At 38.8% G+C, this 23,927-nt stretch overlaps 1 protein-coding gene across 1 annotated transcript in view; it reads left to right on the forward strand.

Annotated features, from left to right (window-relative positions):
* Positions 1 to 23,927, forward strand: part of LOC145992600 (pickpocket protein 19-like) — an 829,803-nt gene that overhangs the window by 76,788 nt on the left and 729,088 nt on the right. The window contains exon 4 of the mRNA XM_083128954.1: positions 12,114 to 12,231. Coding sequence (XP_082985080.1) covers positions 12,114 to 12,231 — 118 coding nt within the window. The remainder of the gene's footprint in view (positions 1 to 12,113; positions 12,232 to 23,927) is intronic.

The following is a 23,927-nucleotide window of genomic DNA, read 5'->3' on the forward strand; positions in this document are numbered from 1 at the left end:
GTAACCTGGCTGTTGCATTTCGAAGGTTAGCTTGTTGATAATATCGTTCATTAGACCTCGACCCTCGGCTACATTCCAGAATTAGGGAGGCAGGGTGTTGATGATTTTGATAAGGTAACCTATACCTTTGTTGTCGTTGACAATGAAGTTGCTAAGCTTGGTGCTAATCATGTCCATGATACCTACCTTTCGTTGTGGAAGTTGCTATTGCCTGCATTTTCTTCGCCTGCGATAACCAGCAATCGATCTACAAGCTTCCTCACGTCGTCCACCCAAACAAACTCTTTAGGTAGGGTATTGTAGAGTTTGACACCGCTGCCAGTCTTGAGCTCAGTCCATATTGGCTTGATGAGGTTCCTGTACTTTTCTCCACTGCTAGATTTCACGCGATTCTGTGTTGCGTCGTTTGTTTTGGTACAGGGCGTCCGCCATGATCAAAATTTCTGTGTAACTTTGGTAATCCTTGTCTGTATAATCTTTAGGTTGCTTTTTGATGATAAGTTCCCTCAGTCCCACCGTGCCGGGATACCTAATCCAGCTGTTCTTCTCGCCCAAATTGATTTTCACGTCGTCGCCCTCAAACGTGACTTTCGATTTTCCAATTTTCCAAACCACACCCTCGTTATGTTCCATGGTCGGGTACAATCCGAACACCTCGTCTTTTTCTAATTTCCCGGTACTTAGGGAATCCCTCGCCAACGGACCCAGCTCGACTTGCTTGTCCGAAGAGGTACTGCCTAGTGCCTGACGTCTCGGAGCCGGAGCAAGTTCGAAAGTAGTAGTGTGAATGCTGGATATCGGTGTGGGTATGGTAAAATTTTGAGCAGTAAGTGGCACAAGCTCGTTGATTAACTCTTTGTTTTGCTCGGTGACATCTTTGATTTGTTTACCAAGTCCACGGATGGCATCGATGATAGGCTGGTCCTGACGCTTTTTCTCTTCGTAAATTCCACGATTCTCGGATCTCCAACCCTTAAACCGTTTTGCCAGGTAGCTACGCAGGTTCAGGTTGTCGTCTGCAAGTTTGCGTTTCATTTCTTTTTTTTTTGTATGTAGTTATTTATGACGTTTCTTGTAATGTTGCAACGTTAAGAAAATTATTAATTTTGATTTTGTATTTTCCGTTATTGGGTTTCCTCGTCATGTCTATTGTGACAAATCCGAAATCATCTTGGTTCCAGCATGAAGAGCAAAATTTGGAAAACTGATTGTAGTTTATGTCCCCACCTACATAATCATCGTAAGCGTGTTTTAAATTGGTGTAGTCTTGTCGAAACAAACAAACGAAATTAGCATTGTCACGGAGTAGCTGCTTGGGGATTTTGGAAAAACTTCTGAGCAAGGTAGAAGCAGTCCATGCCTCTGTGCCGACCCTGAGTAAAAAATTGCGAATTTCGTTCTGGTTCTCTAGGATCACATCATCAAAAACAACCACCGAATTCTCGAGACAGCAGTCTAGTGGTATCACTTCAGAAGCAAATATAGCTATGCCTAGTACCTCGTACAGTTTCGACATCTGGCGATACTTAGATTGCTCCAAACTTTTGGGGAAAACGTACAGGTGCCTGTTCTTCCAGTTTAACCAGTTGGGTGCAAGAAGAAAATTATCAATAAGCAACGTTGTTTTTCCACATCCAGAAGGTCCAACAATAAGACAGCGAATGTTGTCGGGTAGAAGCTCGCCATTTTTCCTATCATGACGTTCCGATGGAAAATCTGGCAGTCGCTTTACCACGTCCCAAGCACCCGTTACACAATCACCTCGTTTGCGTCTATGCAACTTTTTTCCTCGAGTTCCAGCCATTTCACCAACAGTTTGTCACCTTTTCTACGTAATACTTTTTCAATAAGATACGTGTCGCGGTATTTTGTTCTAGAAAGTTCCTCTTCGTAAAATCTTCCTTTCAGAATTTCGTCGCGATTATCTTTTATTATATACGTGTGACGGTTTCCGGGTAAGACTCGAACTACGGTGAAAAGGTCCGTACTCCAATTTTTTGTGAAGCCCTTTTCGAACGCACGCTTAACTTAACTGATTCTTACCTGATCTCCAATTTTGTATTTCGGTTTCTTGCTTGTAAATTTGTACTTTGGACAATAAACCGTAGAAATTAAACGTCGCTCGTCATATTTGTTGACGTGAGCTGGTTTCATGTTTATCGTGCGATGCAAACTATGATTATAGCTGTTAACGAGTTCCGGAAGCATGTCGAGCCACTTGTAATTCCTCTGAAGCGTGAACTGTTTCCACATCCGTGTTTTGAGAGTGTGATTGAAACGTTCCACTATGCTGGCTTTGATGTGACTAAAGGTGGAGTAATGTTGAATATTTTGTTTTTAAATAAATTGCAGAAAGACAGAGTTGTAGAATTCTTTTCCGTTGTCTGTTTGAAGAAATCGAGGTCGCCTGCCACTTTCATCGAAAATAGTTTTGAATGCTTCCACCACGCAGGTTCCTGTTTTTGCCTTGAGGGGTAAAGCCCACGCATATTTTGAAAATGTGTCTATAACAGTGAGAAGATACTTGTACCACTTGTTGATTTTATGTATTTTTTTTTAAATTGAAACTGCTCATTTCCACAAGGTCAACTTCCCACAGGTCGTCTATGCCTTTGGTCACTATTGCCAGTCGTTTGTAGTTTCGCCGTGCAGGTTTGTGCAGCTCGTTCACGATAGCCTGCGTAGACATTGTGTGAAAATAGAATATAGCTTGGATGGGATATCTGGTCGCAGACAATGCAGGTTTTCTATGTACAGCTTATCACCTACTTCTATGTCGATAATTTGCGTTGCATCTTCGGCATAGACAGTCTCGCGAGTTTCGGGGTGGGTGAAATCGACCAACTCCACTCCTCTTATTTTAGGTTCGTCACTGATGTTCGTCACGGTCATGGTTGGGTAGTGGGTAGGCAAAGACCAGTATGAAACCTTGACGAACTGAAGTGTGCCAGCGATGAAAAACTCGTGATAGGCCTTGGCAGGAGTCAGCATGTAGAGTTTGGCACCCGGATAGAAGAGCGAGGAAAATCCCTGATTGGAATAATGTACAATTCGATGACTACAGTGGATTGAGATTGTCGATGCTGGCGTTCAGAGTGTTTACGTTGGTTCAAACCTCGCTCTCCACATCCTCCAATCTACCGTTTACCGATTCCAGGTTTTATTCGATAGCATGGACAACAGTGTCGTAATCGGGCTTGATCTTCACAACGACAATTAGCCTCTTGAATTTTTCGTTTAACCCATGTTGTTGGGTACTGAAATTGGCTATGGCCGATTCCTGCCCTGCTTCTATGCTACCATTTTGCTCTTTCACATTGGCGATAATCTGCTGTACACTTTCCACGAGTGTCAACTTGGAGCTCTGGGTTGCGAGGTCGTAAACCTGGGTTCTAATTTCCGCAAACAAGCCATTTAGCTCGCTTATGTTCTGGTTGGAGGGTAAGGTTGCAACAGACTTCGAAGTAATTCAATTTCGGTTTGGATGTTTTTGATATCGTCGAATTTGAGTATTCGGTTGAGAGCCCTCTTCACGCTTTTCAGTTCCTGCGAGGTAGGCAGGGTGGCCACCGTGTTTTGGAGCTACTCCAAAGCTTTTTTCATCGCGTCCAACTCCGAGGCAGCAGCAGCAGACGTATGCCTTCTTGTAATTGTGTTATGTCGTCCTGGGTGGGGGTGGATTGTTGTAAAGTTTCCAACTTGGCCTGTATGTCGTCGATCAAGTGATGAAAATGCGATAACTCTGATTCGGTGTTTAGATTTTCCAGTTTGGTGATCTGCTGTTGGACGCTGGCCAGAGTATCCCTGATGCCAGGCAGTTTGGATTCCAGTGCTTTGTGTACGTTTGCCAGATCATTTTTAATGACGGCGAGAGCATCCTCAATATGGGCTATGGTGCCTTGCAGCTTCCCGAAATCCTCGTAGGTCTCAAGTTGTAGTTTTATGTTGGCAACGCTACGGGCAATTGCATTCAGCTCGCTGGACGAAGGTAGATTGTCGATAAAGTCCGGTAGCGTTTGGAGTTTAGTTTTGACTTCGTTGATGGCTGCATGCAAAGCGTCCATTTGAAGCTCAGCCTTGATGTTTTCCAACGTTGGAATTTTGAACGATTGAAACTGTTCGTGCAATCTGGCAATACTAGCTTTCACACGATCGTAGTCATCTTGAGTCTTGATGCTCTGGATAATGTTTTGCAGTTCAGTCTGGATGGTGCTCGTTTGATCCTGCAAGTGTTGCTTCAGCTGTTCCACGTCGGAAGTTTGCGCTTGCTGCAGCATCACAAGTTCGTTCTGGAGCATGCCTACGCTCAGTGCCAAGTTGTCGAAGTTGTTTATCGACGAGAGGTCGGTGTACTTTTGCAACAGCGATTTAAGCTCGGCGTCGATTTTGAGTACGGGGTCCAGGCACTGAGACTGCAGGCTGGCTATCTCCGACTGGAGGCTGGAGTTGAGCGTGGACTGCAGGGCCTGAAGGTTGCTTCGCAGCTTCTTGACCCTGACGTCGAGCATGAGAAGCTCGTCGCCGTGATCGTCGCTCTTGGTGTGACCGAAAATATCGTTAGGCATTGGTTGCCACTGTGTTTATTTATTATAGGGTAGGTGATATTCATTTCTACGAAAAGAGGGATGAGTTTGTCGTAGTCGTCCAAGAGCTCCACGTACAGGCGATCTCCAGCAGACACGTCGTACGTTGTAGTCGCATCCATCCTATCGTGCTTGATGCGATAGATGTTCTTGCCTGAGGAAACCTTGGCCTCTCCTTTGTTCTCGGGGTTCATGTCAAACTTAAGTTTGCCGGAGAAGGGGAACTGGTAATAATTCAAGTAGTTGTTGAATACATAGAAAGTTTTGTCCACATCCTCGTCGTACTGGGTCAGGATGCTATTCAAGTGTATAATTAACAGACCGTTAAGTTTAGATAGCATGGAAGGCAGGAGTTCGCTGAAGCTCGACGACGACGAATTGGGGTGGACGGGCACATCCATAGCTTGCTTCCTGAAGCCAAACAGGTTCATAGGCATGGTTATTTTATAGAAACATTTTCTAGCCGTAAGGTTAAAATTTTAGCCCCCTCACAAATCACATTACATACATACATGGCGTTACAAGAGCCCCTGCCTCAAAAGAGGTTTTGGTTAGCACGCAATAGATCAGTATGCTAGAAAAAAATAGAGGGGAGGGTGTAGAATCGGTTTTATTTGCCAGTCGAATAGTTCTCGTCGAATCCTATCCAACAAACCTAAAATCGTCATCCTAGCTCAATTAGGAGCCAAGAAAATCAATGTCTTGGAAAAACGTCTTAAGATATTTGTCGCAAGAAAATTTTCTTGAGAGGCCGGAATTGACAAACTGGAAGTCGACTTTCTTAAAATTGAGATATTTGTCTTAGGACGTCTTCCAAGACGCTGAGAAGCAACTAGTCAGTGTTGCCAACTCCTATTGGTAGGTTAGCTTCGCCTGTGAAATATCACATGGTGAAATTGTCTTGGGGAGGGTTGGCAATACTGAACCCCACTTGATGTTCCAGAACCGGTCAGCCCCCTCTACTCTTGATGTTAGTGAACCCCCATCGTAAAAGGCTATGGCGAGAGCCCAGTATGTTGGCAACCTTGAGCGCGCCACTTTCGCGTTTGCCTTACGATATTTTCCGTTAAGGCTGCAAGAAACACGCCACTTTCTGGCGCAGAACTGTATTTTTATCCCTACTTTCGACGCTCGCACCATCTGCATGTACATAATAGAAACAACGACATAATGTTGTCAGAAAATGCAAGTTGCTTACATATAAAGTGATTATTTCTTGTTCTGCAGCATTCTGTGGTGAATCCGCGAAAAAAATACCTCGAAGAACTTAGACAATGCTACAGAAACTGATTTCAGTAAGTAGTTTCTCCTGCAAATTTGAAGAACTCCGTTTGGGCGATATCGCATAATTACCCGCATGTGACATGAATATTGGTAGTGAACATTTTACATAACCATGTTACGACTTGGATTTTCTCGCATATTCTTGTTTCCATGACAGGCTAGGCTTACAGTTTGTTCTGAAAAAAAATAAGATATACTATATATTCTATCGTTTTTATTTACACATAAGAGTACTCACATATTTTTATAAATTTTGGTTTTAACGTACACAACAGTGATAATTATACTACATATTACATGATTAATAATAGTTAAACTGTCGGGTGACCATCTTATCGGACCACATATTTTATGTGTCATTTATTTACCCTGTTTGATTATTAACATTATAATTAATTCTACAACCAAAGCAAGATAAACATGATTAAAATGATTTAGTTTCTGACCGTCCCCAAACTTGCAAAGTTAAACATGGCGTGGAGTGTTCTGTCGGACACCAGCAAAGCACGAATGTAGCACACCGGGGATCGCTACTGTAAGTATCTATTGTGTTGTTCCTTCGCTTCTCGTTGAAAATATTTCCCCGCCGCTTGTCACTCCTGGGATGTGAGGGTGGACTGGGTGAAGACTCCCTGAGATTCAACAGGAATGGGGCAGGAAAGGTTTCAGTGAAGGGTGTTTGGGGTGGATCCTGCATTACTAGTAAGATACAATGAAGTAAAATAAACTATATTCACGAGCCCACAAGGATACATTCCTCTGTATAGATATCCATTACGCCTCTTGCCAGGTTGTCCCGAAGATCTTGATCTTCGCCTCTCGGTAAAAACTTGACTACTTTGACCATTGCTATCAAGAATATCTTGAGTGTCTTAAGGTAAGGCATATGATCTACTTTTACACTCATCGCCACGGTGCTCTGTCTCTAGTCGTTACTCATTGCGTTCCTCATATTCTACCACGTCTGGTTTCGTTGCATTAATCTCTGTGATCTTCTGATTTGTTGATTCTGATTTTATATCGACCGGTGAGTTACTGGTGGGAGTTGTATGTTTTCTCGATATTCTAGAATTTCATTTCTGGAAACTATATGCACTAAGCCATTTAGTGTTTTCCAGCGTTCGTAACGTATCAGGTTGTAAATTCTGAGATGAGGGAGCCTAGTTCTTATTTTAGTTATTTGTGTATCCTTCGTTGGGCACCACAAAAAATCTTGAGCTGAGGAGTGTCCTCCTCTTCTTGGTAGCGTGTGCAAGTTCATTACTCTCTCTGTCCAATGACTGCTAGGTTTTTCCCATAAGGACCATGGCCAGTGAAAAAATATATCAGTCCTCCTGAAGGTTAGTAATAAGTTATGGTCATTCGTTCCCTTTTGCACGGCAGAAATAGGTGCAGCCGTCGTCCTTTGGTGAAGGTCATCCATTCTTCTTGCCACTCTTGCGTAACGTAGTTGTTAACTTCCGGTATAGTTGCAGCATATCGCCCCACAATTTGCCGCACTTGTTCATCTTTGCCCTTTTTGTGCCGCCCTAAGTATTGTGATCTTGTCAATAGATCATATACCGGTTAGAACCAGTAGAATCTGTGTTGAGATCGCTCCGATCATATCATACTTATAATGGCCCTTCTCTGTGAGGACTTAATTTTTTTTGTTACCGTGATCAAGTTGATATAATATGCCTAGAAAGGTGCTCCGTATGCACTGATGGTATTATATATTGCAAAAAGATAAGATTTTGCATGTTAGTGGTAATGTATATGTTGTTGTGTCAATTGTCGCTAATGTATTTTCATGAAATCCGTCTCCTCTGTTATATCAGCAATCTGCTTTGTGTGTGCCTTTTTTCCTCTAACGTGATCTTCAGATATCTGGAGATTTCACAATTTTCACATTTTTAACCATTTTGAGCTTCTCTGTACAGCAGCATTTCTCCTGGGTGAATATCAGAAATGTGGACTTGATCTGAAGTCACCTTCTTCATTTCCCTTGAATAAACAGCAAAATGTCGTCCCCGTATGCCATCACTCTTTTAACTTCCGACAAGCCAGTAAGTTTCTCTAGGGCCTGTTCAAGATTGATGTTCCAGAGTTCCGGTCCAAGAATTGAACCTTTGTTTTATTCTTTGAAATTTTGAGCATTGGATATTTAATGTTAGCTTTCTTATTTACGCAGTAATTCGTCAAAATATGGTGCCGGGACAGACTAGTTGTTTCAGAGACTTGAACAGGTGAGGCCACCAGGATATCGAACACACCTTCTATATCTACTAATATAGTAAGAAACTATTTCTCTTCCGAGCCAACACTCTCATGAGCAAGCGTACGTAAGTTTAATTAATTAATTGATCGATTTGCTTTATTGTACTTCTCTTTTTGTGCCACTTTTGGCAAATTTGCGAAGATGTAGATGAGTGATGGCATGATGAAATTGATGAATTGACCCTTAAAAACATTCATGCGCATGCCGAGTTTCGAACCTCAGACCTCTGGCGTCGCAGCGCGATGTGCTAACCACTCCGGTAAGAGGGGCGGAAAGCCTACGTAAGGCATAATCCGTTGATTTGCCTGCCGTAAAAACAAACTTGTCATCTGGTTGTCCTGTTAGTTGTCTATGTTCCTTAATACTCTTAAGCAGAAGTTTTCTTTGGGTTTTGCAAGCACGTTCAACAGGAATATTGTGGCGTAAGATTTCACTTGAGTTTCATCTTTACATTCTTTTTGATAACGATTACATCAGTGTCTTTCGATGATGTCATTAAGTGCTTTCTAACCAGCCATTCCTTAAATACATAGATCGGTCAGGAAATGCGAGGTCCTTGTTTTGGCTTTTGAAGAATTTCTGCAGGGATGGCGTTTGGAAAGAGAGTTGCTTTCTTTTTCATTCGGTCGATTGCCTGCTCTACTTCGTCCTTCGTGAAAGGAAGAACGACCCTGTCATTTGGGTATTGACAATGAATTGTCTACAGTTTGTGTCGTCCGGCGTGTCTGTTTCCTCATAGTCATCTGGCAGGAGCTTGTCCAACAGGTATTGGGCTGTTTCACCCAAAGTTTCGGTCATTGAATCATCGTCCCGTTCGAGTATTGTCGTTGTCTGAGCATTCTTAACCTCTTGAACTGCAAATTTATAGGGAAGGCCTCATTTGTCTCTTTAAAGCTGTTCTTCCACGTATTGTGACCAATGTTGTTGAATTGTCGTTAGCTCTTTTCCAAAATCTTTCTTCCTTTTCTGCATATGTTTAAATTGATTGTCCTATCTGCCGGGATTCTAGTGCGCTGATATAAAATCCTGTACCTTTTCATTTGGTTAATTAAACTTTTTGACAAAGGACTTGTATTTCTTATTGATAAAACTGTTGGTACTGCCTCCCGTATGGCATTTGATATATTTTGTGTCAGTTTGTCAGTCAACGTGTCTATCGATTTGGTACGGTGTATTTGTGGTGGCCTTCGTAAAGAGTCAATCAACATGCCTATGTCAAGACTCTTCCAGTCGAATGTTCTTCTTCTGCCTGGTGTTGAAGGTATTCATTTGTGGGTGTATCTACGGTGATGATGAACGTTAGTAAGTCATGGTCAGTTGTAGTTTTTAGATCATGCACCTTCCAGTTATCTATGTCATTGAAGCCCCTTGTGTTCGCCAGGTTAACATCTATATTGCTAGACACACCTCTCTGTACGTTTCTGGGTTTCCCGGTTGGTAAATTACTTGCAGGTTGTGTTCCGATAAGAACTCTTCCAGCTGTTCTACTCTGCCATCGTAATCGTTCAAATGCTACCATGGGGAGGAGGAGTTCGAATCAGTTGTTATTAAGATTTTCTTGTCAGGGTACGCATTGGTGATTCTGACAATTTTAACATGGTATGTTGTATGTCGTGTGTAAACTGAAAATACACGATCGCCAACACACAGGAATCATCTTTTCTGAAAATTTGTGTACAGTTAATGTGATTGCAAAATAATTGCACGGTTTTCATTGCGTGTATTTTGCGTTTGAAAAAACAACCGTGGACGCCGTTGTTTACTCATTTTTATGTATTATTGTGTCTGTTTGAGGAATGTGTAATATTTTGTTTCTGCAAGTGCATGGCTCATAAATGGTGACGATGTCAAAGTTTTCTTCTGTTATGATGGTTTCTAGCTTGCTCATCGCCATTTCACTGTGCTGTCCGTTTATATGCGTAACACGTAAGCTATTGTTCCTCATGGTTTTATGCTCTGAAGATAGCACTGTGGCCATTATTTCTTGACAAAAATCTCCACTCTCCAATGGGGGCCCTGATTAAGTCAGCGTAAACTTCCTCCATATTTAGCGACTCACCGCTGCGAGCAAAGGTCTCGGTGAATAGGGTATGTAGATCATACGCGTCCGTTTGGAGATTTATGGATCTTAGAGCGATCCTCTCGACCACCTCAGGATCAAGAAGGACATTGAATTTCCTCTTTCATGTTGTTTCTTATCAGGACCCTGAGTGCAGTGATTAGACAGCCTTGACAACTTCAGTATATTCTCAAAGTTTTTTGTATATCTTATCTGGAAAATTGATACTTATCTCTTTGTATTTTGGATCCCTCGTGCACGTCTCAGCATCCGAACCAAAGTCGAGGGGCGTGTACACGTTGCTGACCCATAATATACCATGGGGGGGGGTATTTTTTCATTGACTGATTTATGTCATTAACTGTGGGATAAAAGAAACATGTCAACTGACTGAATATAATGCGGGGTGAAAGGGGAGTAGGCACTGTTGAACTCAAATGGGACAGCTTCCGGGTTAAGGATTGACTATTTTGTTTTTGTTGTTTGGTATTCCATTCTCCAGTATTCTTCGGCTCTTCTTGCACTCCTGTTCCTCCTAATAGGTGGATTGCGCTTCCATCTCCATTTGATCCTATTGTCCATAATCGGTTCTCAATACTAGGCGTCCCCGCATTATATTTTGTGTTTGACAGTCCATTGTGTCCAATCTGCTCCAACAAGGCAGCAGATGCAAGTTGTTGCTTTGTTTAGATTTGTGCAGTTCTATTTGTCATGTACATTATCACTACAGTCCGAGAAAGTCTGATTTATTTCGCTATTTTTGAATACTTGCAAGTATTCTTGAAATTTTAAGCACCTGAGTAAATCTATATAGCTATAATGCTTAATGAGAGGAAAGAACCGAACATTTTATTAAAGTTTAGGGCGAAAATTTCATCGTACATTTCAGTGGTTGATTTATTTTATGGTGCATCATAAATTGTTATTCTTTCTGGTCGTTCTCACTTTAATTTTCTGCCTTTTGAGCTCAAGGTTCTTCATGAATCTACCTGTCTCTTCCATCGAGGTAGTTTCGACGATCATGGTATTTTTGGCAATTTTCCAATTTAAAACACCAAATATCTGAAATTGAAATTGTAAAATTTAACCAGAATTTGAGGCTGGATAAGATCATAATATTTTAGTTTTTGTTCAAGAAAGTTAGTACTTTCCTCAAATGTTCACAGTTCCTTTTGTTACAACAATCATTACGATTTCTCAAAAGTGCAGAAAAGCGACAGAAAAGCACAAGCAGAAAACAATGTAGTTAGATGAAATTCTGCGTGATGAAGAATTTAAATTAATGATTGAAATATTAATTAAATATATCAATTAGTTTTATTACGAATTCGTTAATAATATATAAACAGTACACAGAGATATATGTTAATATACCCATGGTGGTACCTACTTAACGGGAATTTCTTTACCCTAGGAGACTGGGACTTTAAAGGTGAACATTACATAGCTGCTTTTTAAGTGGTGCCGTGAAACACTGCAAAATATTTGCAATTTCCAATTTTAATCCTTGATTTAATACTTGCTAAACGTCAAAGATCAAGTGGGTTTTATTCACCACTTTACCTTTTTCTAAGTTCTTCACTGCTTTCTTATTCTTTTTTGGATTTCTCAAAATTTCGGGTGAGGCTATATCCTCATCAGCTACTCATTCTTCGTGTACGTAAGTGCTTCATGGTTCATGTTAACTTTTTAAATATAGGTCCAACTTGATTATTGTTTGCCTTAATTTGTCATTTAAGCAATGTTTCAAATTAAGCAACGCACCTTCATCTTCGTAGATGCTTTTAGTTTATCTTATTTTGTTAAAAGTAATACTTATATTCCTGATAATCATTTGTGTATTTTCAAATCTATTTGCATGTGCTTGTTTATGTGTAATTTGCAGTGCAGAATGTTTTGTAATGTATCACAACTTTTACCATTACAGCAAACGAGATTCACTTATTAGCAAGAAAAAAGAAAACAGTTATCAGGATGGCTTATACAAAACAATTGCTCTGGACGCACGTGGAGGTTTAAGATTTTCAGTGACACGGCAAACCGATGTAAGTAATTAGTCATTCGAGGATAGATCGACCAGGGAATCCAGGCTTTTTTTTATTTGTATGCAATTTGGCACGAAGGTTCAATCATGTCTGGAAGGCTTGTATTCCAAATATTACTTTCCTCAGATAAATTGTTCTAGAGTTATAGCCTGTGGAAAGTGGTGTGCAACAGAAAATGTGACCCAAACCTGAGAAATGAGCCTCAGAGCTAACTTTGGAACTATTCATCATATCCTAGTGATGGGTAAGCACCAAACAAACCTCTCACCAAGAAAAACGTGTATAGCATCAAAGTACCCTCAACTTGTTTACGTTAGCAAATAAAATATCCAAAAACATGCTTCATAAATCCTTACTGGTCAAAAAATGCATACTTTGTGATCCTGCTGTTAAAATTGTAATCCAACCAGGAAGATGGCATTAATTTTTGGAGTAACCCTGATGTGGTCACACATTATGTCGTCTCCATATATATCACCCGATACATATTATAGTATGTGGTTGAATATGAAAGAAATTGAAAAAAACACCAAAAAATTGTGATTTTTTTTAAATAGTAGACCACAAAAGAGACAAGAGATAATTGAGCCCAGATGAAAACACAACATAATTAGTCTTTCTCCAACGTTTGTCAAAATTTCAACTTGATATTACAAGGCGCTAGTACACAGTAAGTTACACCCTTAAATTCCCTTAGCGTTTTCAGTGGGAAGTTTGAAATTGGGCTAGGGTTTAAATGAAGATATATATATATATATATATATATATATATATATATATATATATATATATATATATATATATCCGTAACTAGGAATCCTAGAGCAAAAATGTATCTTGTTACTGTCCGTATTGTCTCAGCTACACGCCTATTTTTTAAAAAGTCCAATGTGCACTACCAAAATAGAAGAATAAGAAGAACATGGCGTAATTTAATAATCTTATATTTTCTATATAAAATTTGAATTTCGTCGGAACCCCACGTAAGCATCGCCAGGACGTGAGGGTCCAAAACAGTTCCTGCGTGTTGCCTGATATGTATTTCATTCTCGTAGCAGGAATTGTGCATTTACTGATGATATTCTCGTAGTAGAGAAATATTTTCTCACATTAAAAGCCATTCTTTTTAACGGGACATTTAAAATTCCAAAAATTGTTATCTCTGAAACTATGAATCCTAGATTTAAAACACAGATAAAGATATATCAGTAGAAGGAGTTGATTGTTTCTCTAGACATGTCAGTTTGGTAGAAAAACCTATTTGTGCCAAATTTAAGGCATGTTTTCATACCTTATGGTGGATTTAGCTAATTCCTAGGTGTACCAATTTGTCTAACCATGCTACTAATTCCAACCCCTCGTACTTGGTTCATTAACATTGTTGAAATGTCTAGTTTGGATATATTCTACCCACAGGGTCAAGTGACATTCTGTTCATTGGTTAAGAGTATATTTAATGTTGCTCCAAACAGGTGACTAGTCTTGTTGGAGAAAAATGCTTTTCTACCTAACGTAGTTCCTTAGTTATAATACAAAAACTAGTATATTTGCTACTACTTATAGTAGTTCATTTGATATGAAAAAACTGACTATTTGTTTACCAATAAACAAAATGGACACTACTTGTAACACAGCCTGTCCTTTAACCTCATTCGTTGTGAGTTATTATATAAATGAAAATAGACAAAACTTTTGTGGTGAGTCAAGTTAGGAAAAATGAATATGACTTTTGGAACATACTGTTTGTTCTGACGTATGAATCACCTACATGCACATGCATTAATCTAGTCTGCAATTTTCTTGCAAACAACACATAATGTTTTTCTGCTAGTGATAAATTACTCATGTACTCGTATAATAGGGTAATGTCATTGATAAATTACCTTGTTTGTGAAAATTAAGTGATTTTTATATTATCTTTAAATTTCTCCCCTACGAGACATTAGTAGATTTTTATCGCACCTGCGTGATCTTTATTACTAAATGGGAATGATGGCATGAACTTTTTGAGTTCAAGGTATTGTTGATGGTAATAGGTATTTGGTCTGAGATATGAATTACCTGTGCGTGCTTGCTGGTATTTCCAAGAAAAGCTTAAGAATGGATATTATAAACAAGAGTATAATTCTTGAATGTTTAGCTTGGGAATATTCTACCCTAAGGTCACTTCACTCTGTTCATTGGTTAGATATATGTATATATATTAGTATGCTCCTTCCCTCTCCTTTCCTTCACACTTGCAGATTTTGAGAATTGGAACTTATACTTGTAAGTGATATTCGGGAATATAACGAAAACTAAACTAGTTCGGGAATGCACCGTCAGAGTCACATGACTACCTGCTGATTGGTTGAAAGTATATATATATATATATATATATATATATATATATATATATATATATATATATATATTTTCCTTGTGCATTGGCATCAGTTGTTAAAAAGTATAATAGTTGTGGCTGAGAGTTGTTGTAGTAAGTTTTTACGAGAGCAATTGTGATATATATGTATAGTTATAATTATGCGTTCGATGTAAATTCTATTAATACCCAAAATATTTTATTATTCTTGATATATAAATGCATAAAAGTTGTGTTTCTAGCAATATACAGGGTGTTTCGTAAGTTCGTTTACAACGCTTGGGAGGTGATTGTATGAGTGAAAATAAGGTGGAAAGTTCATGTAACGAGATTCCGGAAACGGCTTTGTTGCCGAGTTATTGACGTTTGAAATCGTGGGAAAATGATTTTCCGAAGTGAATAATGGCAAACCGGGTGGAGAGAAGTCGTCGGTGTTGGGCGGTTCACTAAGAAATTGGGTACGCCCTTGTCAAGAAATCACGCGGCAATGTTGTGCAATGTCGGCGCAAGGGATTCCCCAAAGGACGCGAACGAAGATGTTGATGGGAGTGGGGTGGGTGTGCGTTCTGCGTGAGCTGGTATCGACGAAAATTGGCATGTGTTGAATGGCACCAAAAAACAAAGACAATTACCTGAGCGAAGGGTACCATGACGTAAAAACGAAAAAAATGAACTGTCATAGGTTGCATACCCTGAAGGGCACACATTATGCTTAATGGAGACGTGAAGGGAACCTCATCACAGACGGTTTTCAAAGTGTCCACCATGTACTTCCAAGCAGAGGCGACAACGGCGAATCAAGGATTGTCTAGTGCGACCCAAGAACCCCGGCGTTTCTGCTATCGATGCTGCAGCTACATTTTATACGGGAAACGAGGTTCTCGGCTGACACGACGGGTGTTTCGTAAACGATGCGTTTCATCTCTTCCAAGATTAAGAAATCCAGGGCCGTAATATCAGGCAATCGATGTGGCCATGGCACAGGCCCTCCCCTGCCAATGCATAGGTTGTGGAATACGGCATTGTGGAAATGGCGCACATTCCGATCGAAATGTGGGGGTACACCATCATGTTGAAACAACAGTCTTTGTCTCAGTGCCAAGGGCACGTCCTCTAGTAGTTCAGGCAAAACCTTACTGAGAAGTGCTTGATAAGTGAGTCCACATAGGCGAAAAGGGAAAATGTACGGTCCAATCAAAAGGTCATGCAGTATCCCGCACCACACATTCACTGCAAATCTGTGCTGATGATGTGCCACTAGCAGTGCATGTGGATTTTCATGTTCCCACACATGACTGTTTTTACTATTGAACACACCAGTTTTCTTGAAGATAGCCTCATCAGCCCATAGTAACGTATTCTGAAAATTGGGGATAGTTTCAGTTTGAAGTACAAACCATTAGCAAAAGTCCTCACCTGGGCCAAAGTCCCGAGGTAAAAGCTCTGGCACTTTCTTCAATTTGTACGGGTGCATCCCTCTTCTGCCAGAACTCGCCCACATTCACATGGTAGGTGTTTCGTTCGTGGACTAGTGCGCGCGTACTGGTGCCTGAATGATCAATCACTGCAGTTAGCACTTCTTCCACAAACCGTCGTGTTCGCACACTTCGCGGTCGTCCAACTTCTCGACGAGGTAGCAACACTGATCCTGTTTCCCGAAGTCGGGTGTCTACAGTTTAAAATAAGGAGTGCGATGGTAACACCCTATTTGGAAATCGTGCCCCATACAGACGCCTTGCAGCACGGCTATTACCCCCAGCCTTCCCAGATGCATGTCCGCCAGCTCTTGGGACGTGTATGCTGCCATCCCTTACAATGGGGTACAAGTGTTTATAGCCTCTAACACTAGTATACTTCAGAGAACACGATGGGCTGTGTCTAATAATTAAATGTTTGCTCAACACTACTGTCCAAGAACCTCACGTCTTTCCATTCAACTGTGAATGTTTACCAGCCTGCTGCTGGCACAGCACCTTAAGCTCGAGTGACACACACACGTGCGGTCCTTCATGAGGAAACATACACTGTTGGCGCCCCTAGCGGGAAATTTGGTACTTAACGTCAGATAACACGGACACCCATCTGCCCTTCAGGGTATGCAACCAGTGACAGTTCATTTTTTTTAGTTTTTACGTCATGGTGCCCTTTGCTCATAAAATTTTCTTGGTTTTTTGGTGCCATTCCACACATGCGAATTTTCGTCGATACCAGCTCACGCAGAACGCACACCCACCCCACTCCCGTCAACATCTTCGTTCGCGTCCTTTGGGGAATCCCTTGCGCCGACATTGCTCAACATTGCCACGTGATTATTTGACAAGAGCGTACCCAATTTCTTTGTGGACCGCCCAACACCGACGACTTATCTCCACCCAGATTGCCATTATTCACTTCCTGAAAATCATTTTCCCACGTTTTCAAACGTCAATAACTCGGCAACAAAGCCGTTTCCGGAATTTCGTTACATGAACTTTTCATCTTATTTTCACTCGTACAATCACCTCCCAAGCGTTGTAAACGAACTTACGAAACACCCTGTGTATTGCTAAAAACACAACTTTTGTGCATATATATATAAATATACACTAATACCCAAAATAATTTACTATTCTTGATACACTTAACCAAAAAAATAGTTTCTACTCAATTTTTAAAAGTAATTGTGCTTAATATATTATCTCTTAGTGAGATTGAAATATTGACACCCTCCAGAATTGTAATACATCCAGAAAAAAATATATGTAAATACCAAATCAAAACAATTGTAAATCCTACTTGTAAAACTGAGTTCCATATTTGTGGTAAATTTATATCTAAAACAAATTTTTCAAAAAACTTGGCAATATGTACTGGCCAAACCAAATATACGATATTACCAACCCAACCCTGTTCAGATTGTAGAACTGTTATTAGTATACCCCATATGAACAGACATAAGAAGATGAGTTGCAAATATCAACCATCCTTTAACCAGACTCATCCTAGAAAAAGTGAAGCAAATGTAGATCCAACTTATGGTCCTAAACCAAAACAAAGTACTTTTTTGGTTATATATAGTGCAACAGCTTTTGGTGGTCAACTCAATGATTACTCTTTTAAATCGGAGCCACACTGTGATATCAGCAATTTCTTGAAGAACATAAAATCATTTCTAATAGAACTCCTGAGAAATAATCTTAAAAATAAATCAACCAAGTTCAATACTACTCTATCCTCTGAATATGAGAAACCTGATGAAACACTTTGTTCAAACACCAAGACTCTATATTTTAGTAATATAGATGATTTGGAACAAATCTATGCCAAACTTATGGACACGTTACTTAGAAAACATGAGCAATTTGAGGCTAAAGGATCTGGATGGAAATTATGTAGGACTCAAAATAATGTAGAATTGAAAATAAGTAAACTCTCACCCTTTTCTGCTTCTACTTATGTCCTTCTTCCAGTGAATATTCCAAATTAGGAAGCAGTAGTTAATATAAAAAATAAAGTTAACAAGTGTTTTCTGTGGTTTGTCTTGGCAAAAGTTTACCCATTTCATTCGAAAAAAATCCAGAGCTAGTTCGTCATTATATACAGATTGAGACCAAGTTTAACCATGCTCTGTCAGGTATCCAATATCCTGTTGCTGTATCTGATATAACAAAATTTGAAAAACATGTGAAAGAATTTTTCTTAGCAATCAATGTGTATGCCTATACAGAGAATAATTTTGTATATCATTTCAGAATAAGTGCCAACAATGATGATAATGCTACTGTCATTGATTCGTTACTTATTTTATATAAGAATAATTTCCATTACTCTCTAATTCGTAATCACACTCGTCTGGTTAGAAGTCAAATAATTAAATACCCTGGGGGAATCAAAATTTGTCATAGGTGTTTGACAACATTTGATAATCGTATTCAACAGAACTATGTCAAATTTAATAATCCAGAAATTGCTGACAAGAAACTTAAAGAGCACAAAGAATACTGTGGTGAGAGCAAGCCTGTATTTATGAATATGCCCAAAGCAAAATAAGTTGAGAAATTCAAACAACGCAAGGCTTTGTTGGAGCATCCAGCTATAATAATAGCAGATTTTGAGGCATTTCTCACACCATTCAACTACTCAGATCCTGATCCAGAATTTCTACTACACCTTATCAACTCCATGAAGTTTGTAGTTATGGTTATGTAGTTGTGTGGTGCAATTTATTTAAACCCAATGAGCCTTATGTATACAGAGGACTTAATGCTGTCAAATACTTTTTCAAAAAATAAAAGAACATGTGAGGATAATTGGTATGGTTCTAAATGTGCCAAAACCAATTGTACCATTATCTGCTGCTGAAGACCAATTATATGATGCTACTGAGATTTGCCCACAGTGCAATTTATATTTTACAAATCTAAATAAAATGTTTATCAACATTGTCATTACACAGCAAAGAATCTTGGTGTCTTGTGTAATAGCTGTAATCTCAAAATACCGAGAGGCAAATTTGTCCCAATATTTTTTCATAATGGCAGTGATTTCCACCTTTTCGTTAAGCATCTCAGTTATGATACAGAGTACGCAGAAATCCTAGCAGAGAATAGATAGTCTCAAGAAAACAGTAAAAAATCATGGTGGTGGCATTATTAAGACGAGATTCCCAGGCTTAATGAGATTTATCTCTGCTGGATTGGATGTTCTTGCCAGAAAACTTTCTGATTACCAGTTCCAAATTACAAATAATAGTTTTCCTAGCTTGGGCATAGAACATACTAGACAAACGTCGGCCTATCCATATGAATGTCTGACTGACCATACTAAGTTTAATGATGGATCTCTTCCTCCACAAAAAGCGTTCTACAGCTAACTCAAATAAAATAACATTTCAGATAAAGATTACCATCATGCACAACTGATATGGAAGAAATTAGGGTGTAGGACACTGGAAGATTATCTTGATGCTTATATAAGATTGGATGGGACAATTCTTGCTGACGCACTTCAGGCCTTTAGAAATCTGTCTATGGATATTTAAAAATTGGACCCAGTAAACTTTTGTAGCCTTCCAGGGTTAGCTTGAGCAGCTATGTTGTTGAAAACAAAAATTCAATTGTACCTGATTACAGACTTATATATGATTCTCTTCATAGAAAGTGCTATACGGGGGGGCATGGATTTCGATAATTTTGGGGGACTTTAATATCGATCTCTGCAGCACAAAGAAAGAAGTCACGGGTCACTGTGTCTGCTCTGAACCTTTCCTTCTGTCCTCTTGACCCAACTCACCACACTCGAACCTCTGAATCGTGGATTGACTTAATTCTTGTTTCCAGCCCATCCCGCGTAGTAAGTCAGGGACAAAACCTGCAACCAGAATCTCTTACCATGACATAATATTTTTACCTTATGAGCTGCGCGTTCCCAAGTACAAAGCCAAACTTGCATGTTACAGAGTCATTAAAAACATAAACGATTCGCAATTATCTGCCGACGCCGCCCTTCTCCCATGGCACGTTATCAGCACGTTGCCCACTCTCGACCAACAGGTGAATCTCCTTAACACTTTCATTCTCCAGCTGTAAGACAAGCACGGTTCTCTTGCCCCACCTTGTCCGTGGTTGACGGATGACCTACTGCAACTCATGGCAGCTAGGGATCTAGCCTACGTCAAACATCGGAGGGACGTAAAGCGCGGCCAGTCGCCAAGTGGCAGTTATGAATTTTTTAGAATATTTCGAAATCGTTGTAACCATGAGGTCAGGAAAGCAAATTATGAGAAAAAGTCGGATGTTTTTTGAAAAAAAATGAAAAGTTTAGGGGTTGGTAAACAAACGATGAATTCTATGTCTCCATAGAAACATTGAACGAATATTTGAGCGAAGTTCAAACACTCGACCATAATTTAAGAGAAGAAACAATACGAACGATTTCAACCACGATTCAAAGTACCGCATCAAAATTTGTCTTCTCGCCCATTCGGCCATAACACGTTCAGTTAGCTCTCAATAAAATAATATCTACTGTTGTGGAAATATACGAAATCTCTGTTTTAATGATTAAAAATAATATGTCCTTCTGCATATTTCCGTCGATCTGGAAACTGACTAAGGTTCGCCCTCTGCCTAACACAAATTAAGTTCTCAGCCTCGGTGACCACCGGCCGATAAGTATCCTTCCGGCTCTAACCAAAGCTCTAGAACTCGTTGTCAGTAATTTCTTATCACGAAACCATCAAATAAATCCTCTCCAATCGGGATTCCGCCGCAACTATACACCTCCACAGCGCTCATGAAGGTGACGGACGACATACGACAAGCCATGGACATTAAAGAAGTGAATATTCTTGTACTTCTGAACTTAAGTAAAGTTTTTCAGACTATCGACCACGACATCCTGCTATCAAAGCTATCGTTCCTGTACAACTTCTCTTATCCAACCGTAGCTTGGTTCCGTTCGTATATTAATGAACGACAACAATGCGTCTTCAACTCAGGTGAGAAATCCTCGTCGCGATCAATCAGCGCCGGTGTCCCCCAGGGAACCGTTTTCCGTCCACTCCTCTTTTCTCTGTACTTTAACCATATGCCTGACGCACTCAAACACTATAAATATCACATCTATGCAGATGATGTTCAGCTTTATTTGTCCTTTCCTCTAAAGAGTATTGAAAATTCAATTTGCGATATAAATTATGATCTGAACAAAATCAATACCAGGTCAGCTAATCATGGGCTACTAATTTATCCTACGAAAACCCAAACTATTATTATAGGTTCACAAAATATGTTTTCCGCGTTCGAAATTTCATCCCTCCCGCCCATAATGGTCTTAGGGAAAGATATTAAATTTAGTAAAACAGCCAAAAATCTGGGCGTAATATTTAATCAGCATCAACTACTCACCCCCCTTCATAACTCAAATTCTTATTCAAAAATTTTCACCGTTTCTATTTCTCGTCTTTGGAACTCACTGCCCCTTGAAATCCGGAACTCATCTTCAGCATATGTCTTTAAGTCGCAATTAAAACATTTTTATTGGGAACAAATAGTTAGCACATTATAGTTTAGTGATAAATTGGATACAGTTAAACGCAGAAAAACACTGAAAACGCTTATTCATCTTAATATTTCAAATCCCTGACTACTGTCATGAACATGTAATTGTGTGTGTATGTGTGTGTTTTGATGTATGCTCGTGAGTATAGGTTAGGTTTTTCCCGTATGTATTTTTTCTTATCCTTTTTTAATTTTTCTTTATAATTTTACATTTCTCTTTCTTTATTTTAATATTTACCTTTCTATGTAATAGCGTAAATGTTGTTTTCCAATTCCCGTATGATCAAATTTCGATGCAAACATGGTTAAGTAGTAGAAAAGGCTACAAAGCTTTAACTTCGCCATGATAAACAAGACGCAATAAATAAATAAATAAAACAATGCATACAAAGTTAAGCAAGGGCATCAACATACATATGACTTAATATAATCCAAATGAACCTTCTAGCTACATATTCTATGCCGTTGTAAATAATTTATATGGTTATTCAATGATGCAGAAACTCTCCTATGGTAGTTTTTAGTGGATAGAACCTACATCAATATTATACAAAATTTTGATAATACTAATTGTGGTCTCTTTGCTGAGGTGGATTTTGTTTTTGCTGATGAAGTGGACAATCTGTTTTCTGATTTGCCACCAGCTCCTGACTTCAAGTGTCCACCTGAATAAAAACAGAAGAAGCTTCTGTAACTCGTAACCCTAAAGAGAGATATGTCATACTCCATAAGATTCTCTAAATTTTTAATGGAGAAAAAGTTTCATAAAGTGCAAATTCCAAGAGTTCTTAGATTCAAGCATTCAGAGTGGTTGAGGCTTTATATCGAAACGAACACAATATACAGAACAATTGTTATTTCAGATTTATATATTAATTTCTATAAATTAATGAATAATGCTGTCTATGGAGAAAATTAGAAAGCATGTAAATGAAATACTAGTCTCTGATCCAAAAAGTGTAATGAATTAGTGGAAGATCAAAATTTAAATTAAGAACAATATATCGTGAAGATTTTTGAATTTTCCAAATGGAAAAGTCATGGATTAAATTTAGCAAATCTATCTATGTGGGAGCTACAGTTCTTGATATGTCTAAGCTACATACGTGCCAGCATCACTATGAAACAATAAAGTTTTTTATAAAGGTGACCTTTTTCTTCTGTATATGGACACATACAGTTTTATATATCATATAAAACACCTAACCTCTATGAGGACATAAACACCATAAGTTGTTTAATCATTTTGATAAGTCTCCATACCCTCTTAGTTTTGTTATTCCATCCAACAAAAAAAAGTTGGCTGGAATACTAAAATAATAAAAATGTAATGATATTATTAAGAAATTTATTGGATTACGAGCAAAAATATATGTAATTAGATTAGAAAAAGATACTATTATAAATGCCAAGGGTGTAGGTAGAACTAGAGTAAAGGATAAGATGGCATTTGATGTTTATTACAACTGTCTCAAAACTAAGTTTCCTAAACTGAGGGGGGGAAATAATCCAAAGTGTTGATCATATATTGACCACAAACAAGAAGGAAAGAAATTGCCCTGGAATCAGAAAATGACAAGAGACAGATTCTCTCATGGGATATATACACATTACCATGACGTCACTATTGCCTGCGAAATGACAACCAGTGTGATATTTGTCAATAAAATAACCATGAATCTGTTTTGGTTTAGAAAACAAGCTATGGAAGTGCCTGTTCAGATAGCCTCACAAATCTCTTTTCTAAACTAGATGAACTACTAATTGTTCACTTGAACAGAATCCTAACAGAATACAATGATGATTTTTAATAACAATCTAAATTATTATAAATTCCACTTTTGTGGATACTACAATTTACCATAAATCCTGAGAACAACGATGAGATAAAAATATTTACTGGGAGTAATATCTATCCTACTAAATATGATAAGATTAATACTATCACCTCAAATTATATATCTGTAAATTATTTTCTGTATATAGGGTTACTGGGAGATTACGACAATTTTATACCTTTGCTTTTGGAGTTAAAAATGACTTATCCTATAATAAATATCCGTTATCAAAATGCCTAATGATAGTTTTGGTCATACAAAACACAAGATAACAGTGATGAGATTATTCTACTGGATATTTAAGTAAAAAAATTATACCAACAAATATAAAACATATGAAGAAAATCAATTGTCTGTTTTTGATGTTGAAACTGGTGACCAATTATTATTTGAACGTAAACAATTATATCCTGAGGATAATCCCTTTTATATAATTTTCTCTTACCAGATACAATG

This window comes from Lepisma saccharinum, chromosome 9 (assembly GCF_977018435.1).
Source record: "Lepisma saccharinum chromosome 9, izLepSacc3.1, whole genome shotgun sequence".
Taxonomy (NCBI): Eukaryota; Metazoa; Arthropoda; class Insecta; order Zygentoma; family Lepismatidae; genus Lepisma; species Lepisma saccharinum.